The 14,983-nt window shown below is 48.3% G+C and overlaps 1 protein-coding gene across 1 annotated transcript; it reads right to left on the bottom strand.

The window, feature by feature from the left end:
- Positions 1-4,765: 4,765 nt before the first annotated feature.
- SERPINA4 (serpin family A member 4) lies at positions 4,766-14,720 on the bottom strand. The gene is made up of 5 exons (XM_006743573.3): positions 14,615-14,720; positions 11,447-12,112; positions 7,000-7,273; positions 6,025-6,184; positions 4,766-5,245 (listed from the first exon to the last, which is right to left on the bottom strand). The coding sequence occupies exons 2-5, from the start codon at positions 12,093-12,095 to the stop codon at positions 5,045-5,047; spliced, it is 1,284 nt and encodes a 427-aa protein (XP_006743636.2). The 5' UTR covers positions 12,096-12,112; positions 14,615-14,720; the 3' UTR covers positions 4,766-5,044.
- Positions 14,721-14,983: the final 263 nt, after the last annotated feature.

Consider the following 14,983-nt stretch of genomic DNA (forward strand, 5'->3'; position numbering starts at 1 on the left):
TTCTCCGGCTGTGTGTATTGTTCCTGGAGACATTCCATGGACTACATTCTAAGCCTGTGTTATAAGGAATGTCTTGAGAATTTGGGGAAAGTCTGTGGTGACCCCTGACCCCCCACTGCTGCTGAGAAAGGGCTCTGAAGGAAGGGGGCAGAGACTGGGTAAGTTCCAAAGAGAAAGGTTCGGGGGTGGGGATGGTCTCAGGGCATGGTGCCCCATGTATTAGCCTGCTAGGGCTGCCATAACAAAATACCATAGCCTGGGGGACTTAAACAGCAGAAATTTATTTTCTCCCATTTCTGGAGGCTAGAAGTCCAAGATCAACGTGACGTCAGATTTGGTTTCTGGTGAGATCTCCCTTCCTGGCTTGTAGTTGGCACCTTCTCCATGGGCTCTTTGTGCATAAGGGGAGAGAGGGAGAGACGCAGCTCTGGCGTCTCTTTCTTTTTTTTTTTTTTTTTAAAGATTTTATTTATTTATTTGACAGAGAGAGAGACAGCGAGAGCAGGAACACAAGCAGGGGGAGTGGGAGAGGGAGAAGCAGGCTTCCCGCAGAGCAGGGAGCCCGATGTGGGGCTTGATCCCAGGACCCTGGGATCATGACCTGAGTCGAAGGCAGATGCTTAACGACTGAGCCACCCAGGCGCCCTGGCGTCTCTTTCTTTTAAGGACACCGTTCCTGTGGGATTAAAGCCCAGCCCTTATGACTCCCCTAACTTTAATTACCTTCCCGAAAGTCCCCATCTCTAAATACAGTCACATTAGGGGTTAGGACTTCAACATGTGAATTCTGAGGCGACACACTTAAATCCATAACAGCCCCAGTGAGAGGGTAGGATGGGTCAGTGGCCAGAATATGGAAATTTAAAGGACTATATAGATTACAATAGATTTATTTTTCCATTAACACCAAGAGCAGCAGAGAATACCATCCCAACAGGTGAGTTTCGCCCGGAGCAGAGGTGGATTCTGCTCAGCCCGCTGAGTGCTACAATGTTGAGCAGAAATGCCTTTAATGAAATGGGGGCCATTACTGACCCACCTGCCTGGACCCTGACACTATCAGCCCACTTTACCTATTCAGGTGACCTGTGGCATATGAAGTTGTGACTTGCTCTAGAAGACAGGGTTGTGACAAAAGATGAAATGAGAGACTGGTTAACATCTGTGGGGCACCAAAGATGTGTGCCCTATGTATAATAACTCATCCAGTGCTCCAAATGGGCTTTCGTGTTAGGTAGTATCATCACCATTTTACAGATAAGGGAACTGAGGCACAGAATACCCCGTGTCCCATACTGTTATGGGTTAAGCTATGTCCCCCTAGAGTGAAGTCCTAACCCCCACCACCATAGAAGTTGACCTTATTTGAATACAGGGTCATTGCAGATGGAATTAGTTAAGATGAAATCACACTGGAGTGGACCCTTAATCCCCTATGACCTGTGTCCTTATAAAAAGGGGAAATCTGGACACAGACACACAGAGAATTCCATGGATGTCCAGCAAACCACCCGAAGCTGGGAGGGAGGCCTGGAACAGATTCTCCCTCACGGCCCTCAGAAAGAACCACCACCCTGCCAACACCTTGATCTTGGACTTCTAGCCTCCAGAACTCTGGAAAAATACATTTCTGTTGGTTAAACCACTCAGTTTGTGGTGATTTGTACTGACAACCCTAACAAGCTAATACACTCAGTCATTGGTGGCGGCCAGATTTGAACCCAGGCATTCCAGCTCCAAAGTCTGGGTTCTATACTTGGGTGTTCTGTGGCTTCTTGATAACTCCTAGAAGCATGCATCACCATGCCTTGCTCCCTGCAGCTGCTCAGAGGATGGGAACATGGGAGCCACCGGCCTTAGATCTGCCGTTTCCCAGAGGAGGGTCCCTCGCCTTCCCAGGCAGCCAGGGATGGAGCGGGCTCCTTCCTGCCCCTCACCTGCCACACTGAGTCAGAGCCAGGGGCTCCTAGGTCTGTAGCTTCAGGGGATCCCATGTCCAACCCCCTCTCTGCTGCTACAGCTGCTGGGGGGGCTCTGTGCCTACTTATGGGGTGGAGAGTGGACATTGAGATCCAGAGAGGTGAAGTGCCTGCCCCACTGCACAGGGTTAGTAGAGAAGCTGGGGCTGCATCCCTCCTTGTTTCCATCCAGATTTCAAGTGCCTCCCCCTCCGTCCCCTCCATTTGGGAGATCCCCTGGTTTCCCGGCCAGTGGCCAATCCCCGCCTAGTAACTATTTGTTGAATGACAGAATGAATAACCGAGAGAGCCCATGAGGCATCTCCACACACCCACTTATGAGAGCCAGGCAAACTCATCATTCCGCTGGCATCTGGGGTTCCCAGAGTATACCGCTGATGCTCATGGTGCTCCCTATTGCCCACCCCCCACCCTCCTACTGCAAAGTACAGAAAGCCTCCATTTTTCCCGTGCAAGAGAGCTACTGAAACCACAAACCCACTCAGCCCTTCGGAGTGCTGAACGCTGGTCCCTGAGAAGTGGGTTCTCAAGTAGTGTAACAAGTGCCACCCAATAAGGGACCCCATAGGAGAGCAGCAAAAGAGAAGGAAGCCCGGGCACCACTCGGGGGGAATAAGGTGTCCTGCATGGAGTCTTTTTTATTGCTTTCTGGGTTTAATGTTCCAAAAGCGCATTTAGAAATCTGCAGAGTTGGCATAAATATTTACCCAATCAATTCCAGGGATGTGTCAAGGGGGTTGGTGCAGAACAAACAGCTCGGGGACCTTGCTCAGGGCATAGCCTTTTTCATTCATTCATTCATTCATTCATTCACCAAATATCAGTTGAGCCTCAGCCACACGCCAGACCATATGATCAACTCAGGGGCCAGCTTCTGGGGTGAGTGAAGGGAATACAGGGTGAACAGAGCCCTGCCTTCCAGATGTTCTGTCTAATCAGGGCTAGGAGAGCAGAGATTACTGTCCACCAACCACATTTGATGGTAGGATGGCAGTCCCCCTTGGAGAGGGCCTGAAGCGTTTATAGGAGATCCTGGGAGATTCTCAGAGGCGGGGAAGGGGGCTCTCTGGGGAATGGGGGCCTGTATGGACAACCTGGGGAAGCAGCACATTTCTGTGGCTGAAGTCACTGGACACACAAGTGCAGGAGGAGGGACTAAGGCAGGAGAGGCAGGTGGGGACCAGGTGGGGAGGGCCTTGACTGCAGGTAGAGGACTGCGAGCTTTATCTTGTAGGCAAGAGGGAGCCACTGAGGGCTTCTGAGCTGGGGAGGGACAGGCTTCGTCAGAATATGGAAGCATCACTCTCAAGGCTGAACTGAGGGTGACGGCTCCCCTTTCCTCCCCTTCATCACACCCGGGCTTCACGTTCCCACGCCCCTGGGCAGTGCTGGGGCCACAATAACCCCAGGCCCTTTCACCTGACCCACTTGAATCCACCCACCTGCCTGCCTCTGTAGGGGCAGAGATGACAGTGTCAGCCTGGGCCGGACTTTAAAAAACAGAATTCAACTTCTTCTCAACAGGTGCAGGGGGAAGTGGACCAATATTTTCAGTAACATAGCTGCTTTTCAGCCAATCAAACCAGGGGATGGAAAGGAGGGTCTGCATTCCTCTGAGCATGGGAGGGCGCGGGGTCCTGTGGCATTTCCAGCGCCTTGTCGGTGTAGCTCAGGGCCGGTATGATGAGCTCAGCACTTTCCCCCTCTGGGACTTTCCTTTACCAGTGTTGTCCCAGGTTGTCCTGTCCAGCTCAGGGCTGTATTTTAGAGGCCAGGGGAGAGAACCTCAAAATCTCCCCTTCCCACCCTCTCTAGCTTCCTTCTGCAACAGCTTTTCCTACCATAAGCCAGTAGACTGTCTCTTGCCCTGGATATTGTTTTCCTGGGTTCCCGCAATGACCTATTCTTGTACCTGTAGCATGACGTGGGCCAGGGACCATGTCACACAAAGCCTGGATCATTGTAACTCTGGATCAGTCATCTCAATGCTGGAGGTGGCCCACAGCCTGTCTCTCCAGTCACCAGTGGAAATCTGGGTTTGTGACAGCAACTGACCAACAAGAACACCCCCAGAGCCCTGCCTGGGGAAATGCGTTTGCCATATATTACTGAGGTTTGGGACAAACACAGCCAGGATCTGTCGGCCTGCCTCTTCCTGTGGGAGGGATAGAGGTTTCTTCTCTAAGACTCTGGGTGGACCCCGCGCAGAGAATTCACCCCACATACTACGGACATCTGAGTGGGACCATCTGGGTAAGCCCCTATTAGCCAGGTGAGGAAGCAGCCTCAAGAAGGGAAGAGATTGGCCAGAGGCCCTGGAGCACATCAGCAAAAGGGCAGGATGTAAGTATAGGCCCCCAGGCTCCAATCGCATGTTCTTCCTTCTTCTGCGGTGCATCTGTGACCATGGCCATTGAACCTGCTGGACCGGCCACATCTCCACGGTCAAAGGAGGAGGCAGAGCCTGTGCCCCCCTGGGGGGTGCTGCCCGTCTTGCTGGGTCTTCCTCACTAGGTCGCTATGGCGGCCACCTTGACTGGTGCTCTCCCAGCCAAGGTCTTCAGAGCCCCTGCTCTAGAAACAAGGCATCCACCCTGCCGGGGACAGCCGGCTGCCCACATTTCTTCCCCTTCCATATACACCTTGCCAACCCCCTGGAACTTGGAGCATCTCACCCCCATGTCTGGGACCAGCTACGCCAGGGCAGGGCAGGGCAAACCCCAAAGGGATGGGGAATAGGGATACATTTATTGAGTACCTACTATGTGCAAGGCACCAAACCAAGCTCCTCATAGCCATCATTGTGTTTAATCCCTTCAACCACCTGGCAGGGTTTCTCCCACCTTCCAGGGCGGTGCTCAAAGCGGTGAGATGATCTGCCCTGAGGAGCTGGGTGTCCAGTTCACATGTATCTCACACCACCCACATCCCTCTCCCTCGCCAACAGCTTCTGCCCTGGACTCTCAGGATCTTCTGCGTCCCCCACTCTGAACATGGAGCTGCTCACACTGAGACCCCCAGGCCACACCTTCCTGCTTGTAACAGAAGAGCCAGCTCTGGGAGGGCTATGGCTTCGTGGGGTTGACAACCTTGCCCAGGAAAAGGATGCTCTGGGTGTTGGTGGAAAAGATCGCCACGAGGAAGGGCCGGTTGAACCGAAGGACTCTGCGATTGTGCTGGGCAGACATAAAGGTGATAAAGCTGCCAGTGGCCACTGCCGCCTGGGTGCCAACCTCATCCACCTCCAGAATGGCTTTGTGGAAACTCTGGGAAGGAAATCACAAGTGTTACCTCCGAGAGAACATGAATCAGGACTTGGGGAAGACTGGAAGAACCAGAGATCGCTGGAGATCAACACTGCAGGTCACTGCTTGCCAAACCACTTGTTGCGGGATCTCACAGAAAGCATGTCTACACTGGATGGATCTGTGAGCTGGAAGACCTTATTTATAGGAACAATTACTTCTATCAGCAACTGAAGACTTACTGTGTGCCTAGGGCTCTTTTTAAATTCCACAGCCACCCTGTAAGGTTGATGTATTATGGCTGTTTTACAGATGAGGAAAATAAATCCAGACACTCACTCACCCTTGAATGCCATAAGGGGAGGACCTCAACTCTGGAATTCAACTCTGCAACTCAAAGCTCTACCCTGGAGTGCACTTTTGTCCTCTTAACTGAAGTCAAAATTCTCTTTCTTTCGTCAAAAAGACCTCTGATACACACACACCCAGCCCAGCCTGGTCTGTATCCTCCCTCTATTTCTATCAATGCATTTATCACCTTCCGTTGTGATCTATGAAGCTCACTTGGCTGTGAGAGCTCCCTGAGGACACAGACTGGGTGGACAACATATCCCCAGCGCCAAGTACCATGCCAATACATGGTGGGTTGGTTCCCAGATGCCCATCTCTGTGGGTGGTTGAATGAAACCCAGGCTCTGAGATTTCATGTGTTGGCAGAGAGAACAACACCACCCAGCAGCTCCCAAGGGGCAGAAGTTCCCCACCAAGTCTCCAGGCACTGATGACCACGGATGACTTACCTTGGACACCTGCAGTTTTCGCTCTTTGGTGATGCCAGACAGGTCAGCCTGCTCTGAGAACAGGTCCATGAAGCCCATCTTGGGCAAAATCTGATCTAATTGATAGGCGCCAGAAATGGAGAACTTGGGGAAATGCAGCTTGAGCTTCTTATAAAAATACCTGAAGGAAGCATGGGGTTAGACAAGTGAGGGACCCCAGCACTCTGTGCTCCTCTCAACTGGCCCCACTCACTCCATCTGACTTTGCTTCAGTGCTCCCAGGAATTTAACGCCAGGTGCCTTTGCCCTCAAGACTGCTGTCTGCAGGACCTCCTCCCTTGGGAGCTCATCTTCAACAGAGCTGGCTTTCTGGGGACATGCCAGGTGCCCAGGGAGATACGAGTCTCCCTGTGTGGTAGCTTTGCCTTCGCCTCTGTTGGGGTCCTATGGTTTTCACTTATTTGGGACCAGATGATTTCTTTGGCTAGAATTCCTCTATCTCCTGAGCTGTGCGAATTTTCTATCCACCTGTGGCCTTAGGCTGAGACCCTTATCTATGGTTGGAAATTTTTCCCACTCATAGCCCCAGGGTGATAGGAAACTTCCTTGCTACTTCCTTGGATGGGTGTATGGAGTTTTTTTCAAGTCCCTCTATACTAGGCACATTGATCAGAGGTCTACCCACTCACTGCACAGTTGGGCAGACCCTCAGAGAGCCAATGTCACTTCACCCAAGTCTTGGGCAGTGTAAGGGCTACATCTAGAACCAGGACTCTTAACTCCTAGTCTGGTTCTCTTTTCACTGATAGGGGCAAAATCAGATTTCAGATGTAACAGGAGAGTCCATCATCTAAGGAAACCCATGGAAAGTCTTAAAGCAAATAAGAATGCTTTCATAATTTGGCAATCATCCCCATGTGGGGCACTGGCTTTCCTTAGAAGGGTCCATTTGAAGGGCAATCTTGCAGAGTCAGCACAACGGGTCACATTGATTACCTCTTCCGAAGCAAGTTGTTCCACCTTGTTAACATCTCTGGAGTCAAGACCTCCTCCACCTGCTTCATTTTCCCTTGATCAGGAAGGATGAAAAAGGCCGTCATGTTTCCTTGGTAATCCATCCGCAGCACCGAGCAGGGCAAGAATCTGTCGTGAAGATACCAGTGGTGCTGCGTGTCCTGCAGCATCATAGGCACCTTGACTACTGTAGTCTCATCAACATAGAAGTCTTGGGAAGTGGTCATCGAGGGAATGAATGGTTTCTCCCACAGAGCTGAAGGGAAGAAGGAAGGAAGGCACAGGGCACCTGTAGACCAACAAACCAACCGTCCAGCCAGGGAATGCCTCTCCTACAGTCGTGGAGACGCACAACTTACTATTCCATCACGGTGTACCATTTAGATCCTTCAAACTTTGACCTGCCTAAGAAATGGATCTCTCAGGGCTCATTTAGATTCTAAAATGTGAGATACAAGAGGGTATCAGCAACATTGTTTCATGTCTCCACCATTTTTTAAACAGATTTTATTTATTTGCTTTAGAGAGAGAGAGAGTGTGAGCAGGGAGGGACAGAAGGGGAGGGAGACAGAGAAAGAATCTCAAGCAGACTCCGCACTGAGCATGGAACCGGACACGGGGCTCGATCCCATGACTCTGAGATCATGACCTGAGCTGAAACCAAGAGTCAGACATTTAACCAACTGAGCCACCCAGGTGCCCCATGTCTTCACCATTTAATCTACATTGCTGCACTTACATTTTTTTTTGCCAACCTGATATTTATGTAGTGGTAGCTTGTTACAACTTTGTAGTGTACTTTCTTTGTTAAAAATGAGGTTGAGCAATCTTTTGTATGTTTATTGACCAGCTAAACGTCCTTTTTTTTTTAAAAATGTCAGCGCCAGTTCATGTTTTTCCCCTGTATTTGTGTAGGGTTGTTTCTTAGTGATTTGCAGGAGTTCTTTCTGAACACTAGTTGTCTATCAGTTGCGTGAGTTGCAAATCCCTTGTCTCTCTCTCTGACTTGCCTTTTCACTCTATTAGTGGTGTGTTCTGGTGATTGAAATTCTTAACCATAATGCAGTGAACATATTAGTCTTTTCCTTTGTGGTTAGGTGTTCTGTGTCTTGTTTAGGACCACTTTCCCTTCAAGGTCATGAAGATACTCTCCTATATGATATTCTAGAAGCTTTAGTCTTCCCTTTTGCAAAAAGGACTATACTCCACCTAGAATAAATGCTTATTATTGGTTGAAAGGAGGGGTCCAAACCCATTTTGTTCCCCTTGTGGGTACCTAGTTGTCCCAGCACCATTTTTTAAAATCCACTCTTTCCCCAATGCTCCATCATGGTGGTGAGGAGGGAATGCCAGCTTTGACAAATATCAAATGTCCATGTATCTCTCCATGGGGTAATTTCTGGGCTCTATTCTGGCCTCACTATTCTGTCCCATTTGTCTATTTGTACTACACAGCCTAAATTAATATAGATTTATGATAAGTCTCACGCTCTGGCAAGCAAGTTTTCCCATCTTAACTATTCTTGGCCTTTTGCACCCCATATACATTTTAGAATCAGCTTGTTAACTGCCACCAAAAAGGATGAAAAAACCTGTTAGGATTTTGATTGGGATTGCATTAAATATTTAGATTAATTCATGAGAGAATTTATATCTTTACATATTAAGTATTCCTTTTCATGAACATAGTATATCTGTATTTTTAAAAATTTAAGTCTACTTTAATATCTCTCAAGATAATCTTATCTACAGAGATCCTGTGAATCTTTTGTTTGTTTTCTTCTAGGTACTTTTCAGTTTTGAAGGTAAGCCACAATAGTTCCACTCTCTCACCATGTAACCCACAGTGAGGCCTGGGGCTAAATTTACGTCCCAAAGGGTTGGGCAGATGTGTCAGAGGGCAGGATGTCTCTATCTCCTTCCTATTTCTGGAGAACCTCTCATTCTCAGGCTAACAACACTAACCCAGCTGGAGCTAGGTCTCTTTCAGGAAGAGAGCACCCAAACCCTTCTTTATGGTCAGGGCTTTGGGTAAGATAATGGTATATACTATACATTTAAATTATATTTCAAAAGGAATGGCTTGTAGAATATTGTGTAGCCATTAAAGTGAGATCTAAATAAAGTTTTCAATAGCATAAAGCTACACACACACACACACACATGCATGTAAAACCTGGTAAATCTGAATAAAGTCTGTAGATTGCACCAATGTCAATTTCCTGGTTTTGCTTTTGTATGACAGTTATGTAAGATGTTATTTAAACTGGATGAAAGGTACACAGGATCTCTCTGTACTATTTCTGCAACTTCCTATAAGTTTATGGTCATTGCAGAATTAAAAAGGTTTTTGAAAAAGTTTTCAGTGGTGCATGAATAATTCCATGTGTAAAATGCAAGTGATGACCAATTTGGCTGGATTGTTAGTCTGGGACTGTTTCCCAGAATCTGTTCCCTATAGATTCTGGGTTCAAGGTGGTTACAAGTGTGAGACTGGGAGGTAGATGTGAAACAACTACCACACGCTGAAGGTCTTCTCAGGAAGGAAGATGAAATGATGGACAGACTTAGTGGAGCCCTAGATGGAGACCTAGTGGTGCTCCAGGTCATCCATGCTGACCTCCAAGTTCATTGTCCAACATTAGCCCTCCAGACCAACGTGTCCCTAAGCTGCCACTGGGTGCCCAGCATGGGCCTCTCCACAAGCTCCCCCTACATGGACCCACTGTCGTGGCTGGATGTGCCTGGCATATAGATCCCTAATAAGTTCCAAACTTTCACCTGCACCAAGGACTTCACTCTGTCCCTCCAACCCTGTTTCCTCCAGGCCTTCACTTGCACACAATTGTGCAAGGTCCAATTCCTATAGCAATCCCCTTTCTCCTCTGATGGAACACTGATGATACACACTGTACGAATCTGTCCCCACACTGTGATTTCAACTGTTAATATATGTGTGTGAATGGAAGACTGGAATGAATTAGGTGAAAATGTTAACACTGGTTGCCTCAGGGTGGTAGGATTATGGGTAATTTCTTTTTTTTTATTTTTTATTTTTTTAAAGATTTTATTTATTTTTTTGACAGAGAGAGACATAGCAAGAGCAGGAACACAAGCAGGGGGAGCGGGAGCGGGAGCGGGAGAAGCAGGCTTCCCGCCAAGCAGGGAGCCCGATGTGGGACTCGATCCCAGGACCCTGGGATCATGACCGGAGCCGAAGGCAGACACTTAACGACTGAGCCACCCAGGCGCGGATTATGGGTAATTTCTATTTCTCTTTTATACCTTTATGTGGTTTTTAAATTTTTTTTATTTTTAAAGATTTTAGTTATTTATTTGAGAGAGACAGAGATAGCGACAGAGATAGCAAGAGAGAGCACGAGCAGGGAGGAGAGGGAGAAGCAGGCTCCCCACTGAGCAGGAAGCCCAGTGCAGGACTCGATCCCAGGACCCTGGGATCATGACCAGAACTGAAGGCAGACGCTTAACCGACTGTGCCACCCAGGCACCTCCTTTATGTGTTTTCAAGGGTCTTCGAAATGAGCATTGTTATCATTAGATTAATTACGATTACTCTAATTATTTATTGAGTATATATAATGGTCAAAGGTCAACAAACTTCTTTTGCAAAGGACCAGAAAGCAAATATTTTAGGCTCTATAGCAACTATTTATCTCTGTGGCTGTGTGAAAGCAGCCAGAGACAATACATAAATGAATGGGCATGGCTGTGTGCCAATAAAACTTTATTGACAAAAGCAGGTAATGCATCAGATGTGGCTAGAGATGGTAGTTTGCCTATCCCTTTAGGCTCTCTTCTAAGGAGTACACACAAAAATGTGACATAATTTGATCCTCAAAATAAAACTCTGGGGGCACCTGGGTGGCTCAGTCGTTAAGCGTCTGCCTTCGGCTCAGGTCGTGATCCTAGGGTCCTGGGATCGAGCCCCACATCGGATACCCTGCTCGGCGAGAAGCCTGCTTCTCCCTCTCCCACTCCCCCTGCTTGTGTTCCCTCTCTCGCTGTGTCTCTCTGTCAAATAAATAAATAAAATCTTTAAAAAAAAATAAAAAATAAAAAAAATAAAAACTCTGAAGGAGGGACTCTTATTATCCTTACTTCAAGCAAACAACCTGCCCTGTTTACATTGTTGGTAAGTGACAGAGCTTTGATATGAATCCAGCATTTCAATTTGTGCATTTCATACCTTACTGTTACAAAGAAAATAAATAAGAAAATATGTCTAAAGGTATGAGGAAACCTCAATACTACACAATCTTAAATATCTGATGCTCTCACATGAATATTCTAAGGGTTGCTTGACCCTCTCTGACCCCATCCATCCACTTTCTCTTTTTTAAATATTTAATCCATCCATAAATCAGAAGGAGAGGGAAGATAGAGGATGCACCAACAAACCAACTCTTACCTTTGAAGTAAATGTAATTCACCAGCACCATTGTGATGTCTGTGCTCAGGTGGCTGACCAAATCCACAATTTTCCCTTGAGTTTCCTCCTTGACGTGGTCATTGATGAGCTGGGTGGTGCCCACAGAGTTGTGGAAGTTGGTGAGGAAGAGTTTGGATTCATAGAAGGCCACACTGTCATTAAGAAATTCCGGAAGGATCAGCAGGTCCTGGCTCAGGAACAGGGCACTGCCTATGTGCATCTCCAGCCTGTCACCCGGGAGCTGGAGAGTGTGCAGGAGGTGCTGGAAGCCCTGGTGGATGTCGCACTCGGACAGCTCCGTGAGGTTGAAGCCCAGACCCTCAAGGATCTGGGTCTGGCTGTGTGAGCGGGCCCCCAGGGACAGCATGGCATAGGAGGCAGAGATGCTCAGTGGGGAAAAGAAGATGTTGCTGCCAGGACTTTGGGAAGCCATCAGGTGGTAGAAGTGGAGAGCAAAGGCTGTATTCCCCGGGGCAATCTTGAGGCTGGGGGAGCCCTCACCTGTGCTTGGAGCCTCCTGATGGGGGCTGCCAGTGTGACCCTGGCTATAGTGCTCAGGGTGCAGCTGACCATGAGAAAGGACCAGCAGTCCGACCAGAAGGAGGAGCAGGTGGTTGGCAAGATGCATCTTCTGCACTCTCACAGCTATAGGAGGAAAGAGAGTGCCTAGGCAATTCCCCAGCAGATCACCCAACCCTACTGAGAAGTCGGGCAAGGCCAGGGCCCCAGGGTGATAAGTGACACCATGAACTCTTGCAGATGGGCCTGTGGCAGTCTAGCAAAACACCCAGCACCTTCCCAACGTGTGGTGGAGATGATATTCTGTGGCAGTGCTTTAAATGAACAAAGCAGGGCGCCTGGGTGGCTCAGTTGGTTAAGCGACTGCCTTCGGCTCAGGTCATGATCCTGGAGTCCCGGGATCGAGTCCCGCATCGGGCTCCCTGCTCGGCAGGGAGTCTGCTTCTCCCTCTGACCCTCCTCCCTCTCATGCTCTCTGTCTCTCATTGTCTCTCTTGCAAATAAATAAAATCTTAAAAAGAAAAAAAAAATTGATAACCTTTTAAAAAAAAAAAAGACTGGCAGGAAATATGTAAGTATTATTACAGTTGGAGTAGATTAGAGTTATGAGTTTTTCTCTGTTTTCTAAATACTATCTAATGCTGTATAATGCTGTATTTTATTAGTTAAAAACAATTTTAACTGGGCTCCTGGGTGGCTTAGTGGGTTAAGCATCTGCCTTCAGCTCAGGTCATGATCCCAGGGTCCTGGGATCGAGTCCCGCATCGGGCTCCCTGCTCAGCAGGGAGTCTGCTTCTCCCTCTGACCCTCCCCCCTCTCATGCTCTCTCTATCTCATTCTCTCTCTCAAATAAATAAATAAAATCTTTAAAAAAATAAATAAATAAATGAACAAAGCACACTCGTGCCCCCACCTACCTGCATTTCTATCTTTCTGAGCTCCGCGAGGCACCGGCCTCCTTTCTCATCCCAGAGACTCCAAAAATGACTTAATCAGGTCACCTAACTGGTAAGTATCTGAGCTAGGGCACAAAGTCTCCGGACTCAGCCTGGGGCTCTTTTTACCTTTCATGTTTATTCCCTCAGCCAAGTGACCCAAGGTTACTGTAGCATCTACCCCACCGACATCCATGGTGTGCTTTACAGTTTACAACATCATTTTAATGTCATTTTGTTTGAGCCTCTTACCTAGGTAGAGGTCAGTAGAACTGGCATTCCTACCAACGCTCCATACAGATACTGCCACTGACATTCAAAAACTGATCTGCCCAAAGTCCCAGGAAAAGGATTGGTCTCTTTTCCTAGTAAACTTAACTTGCCCAAAATAGGGTGCTCTATTTTCTTCACCAAATCTGCTCTGCTGCATCAAATGGATCTACCATTACTCTCTGGTTCTCAGCCCCAAACCAGGTTGTCATCCTTAACCTGTGTCTGGCGTTCCATCCCCTTAACTCATTCTATCTTTCTGCATGTCTGGAAGGCTCTTTCCTCAACCCCCGAGCCTCTCCACTGCTATGACCCTCACTCAGGCCTCCAGTGTCGTTCACCCAGACCACGGGTCAGAAAACTTTTCCTGCAAACGGTCAGAGAGTAAACATCTTTGGCTCTGTGGGCCATATGGTCATGTTGCAGCTGCCCAACTTGGCTGTGTTGGCTGGAAAGTGGCCACCCACAAAGCAGGCTTGTGTGTGGCTGGGTTCTGGTGAAACTTTATTTATGGACAATGAAATATGAATTTCATATACTTTTCATAGGTCACAAAATATTGTCCTCCTTTTGATTTTTTTCAACCATTTACGAATTTTGTATTTATATTTATATCTTATATTTATGTTATATCTTGCATTCTTAGCTCAGGGGCAAGACAAAAATAGGCAGTGGGCCAGATTTGACCCATAGGCCGCTGTTTGCCGAGCCCTGACTTAGACCACTGTTGTTTCCTACCTGGTCTTTCTACTTTCTTTTCTTTTCTTTTTTTTTAAAGATTTTATTTGTTTATTTGACAGAGAGACACAGCGAGAGCAGGAACACAAGCAGGGGGAGTGGGAGAGGGAGAAGCAGGCTCCCCACGGAGCAGGGAGCCCAATGCGGGGCTCGATCCCAGAACCCTGGGATCATGAGCTGAGCTGAAGGCAGACGCCTAACGACTGAGCCACCCAGGCTCCCCTCTATTCTATTTTCTACCCCGGAGTTGGAGCGTCCACTTCACTCACCAACTTAACGCCAGTCCCCAAAGCATGGCTTCCTACCAAGCTATAATACCGTCTCCCGCCCTAACCCTCACATGCATATTTCTCTCTGGCTTTGCAGCGAGTTACCCAGAATTCCCCTCTGTCAGGCACCCTCCAGAAGCACCTGGATCAGGAGCCAGAAGACCTGGGTCCTAAGTCATGTGTGGCCTTGTGGGAGGCTGTTTCTGGGCCTGGACACCAGGTCCCCCACTGGTGTGATGAGAAGGTTGATGCAGTCATGTGTAGGGTCTTTCCAGCCTTAGGATGTGTCACCTCTAGGTCTTTCCTAGTCTTAGCACTGAAAGTCTTATGTTGCAGAACTCCCAGTCCTGGGCAAACTAGAAGATTGGTCACCCTCCCTTTCAAGTCTCAATTGCGGCCCTCAGAGAGTTACTCACGGTCGGTCCTGGTATGGTCCCCCGGGCAGGTGTCTGAGCGCTAGAGGAACCCAGGAACATGGCCTGGATTTATCAAGCCCAGGAAGGTTGGCAGAACTTCTCAGCACCACCAGCACCACCTACCACCTCCCCTATTAGGTAATTATTAATGAACAGACCTATGGGTTCAGCGTGGAGTCTCAACACAGAGAAACTTCACTGAAAGCTGGCTCAACCCCTCCGGGGATGACTCCCCTTCTGTCCGGGGGGACTCCAACAGAGTTCACCCCTTGCTGTTTGTGTCATGCACTAAGGTTTGCCTGGCACATGCTTCCCCCTGAGGCCCAGGGGGCCTGTTAGTGGATGTGGTCTCCACATTGCCCCTCATTG

The sequence above is a fragment of the Leptonychotes weddellii genome, chromosome 9 (assembly GCF_054177405.1).
Source record: "Leptonychotes weddellii isolate Sample4059 chromosome 9, ASM5417740v2, whole genome shotgun sequence".
In the NCBI taxonomy this organism is placed as follows: Eukaryota; Metazoa; Chordata; class Mammalia; order Carnivora; family Phocidae; genus Leptonychotes; species Leptonychotes weddellii.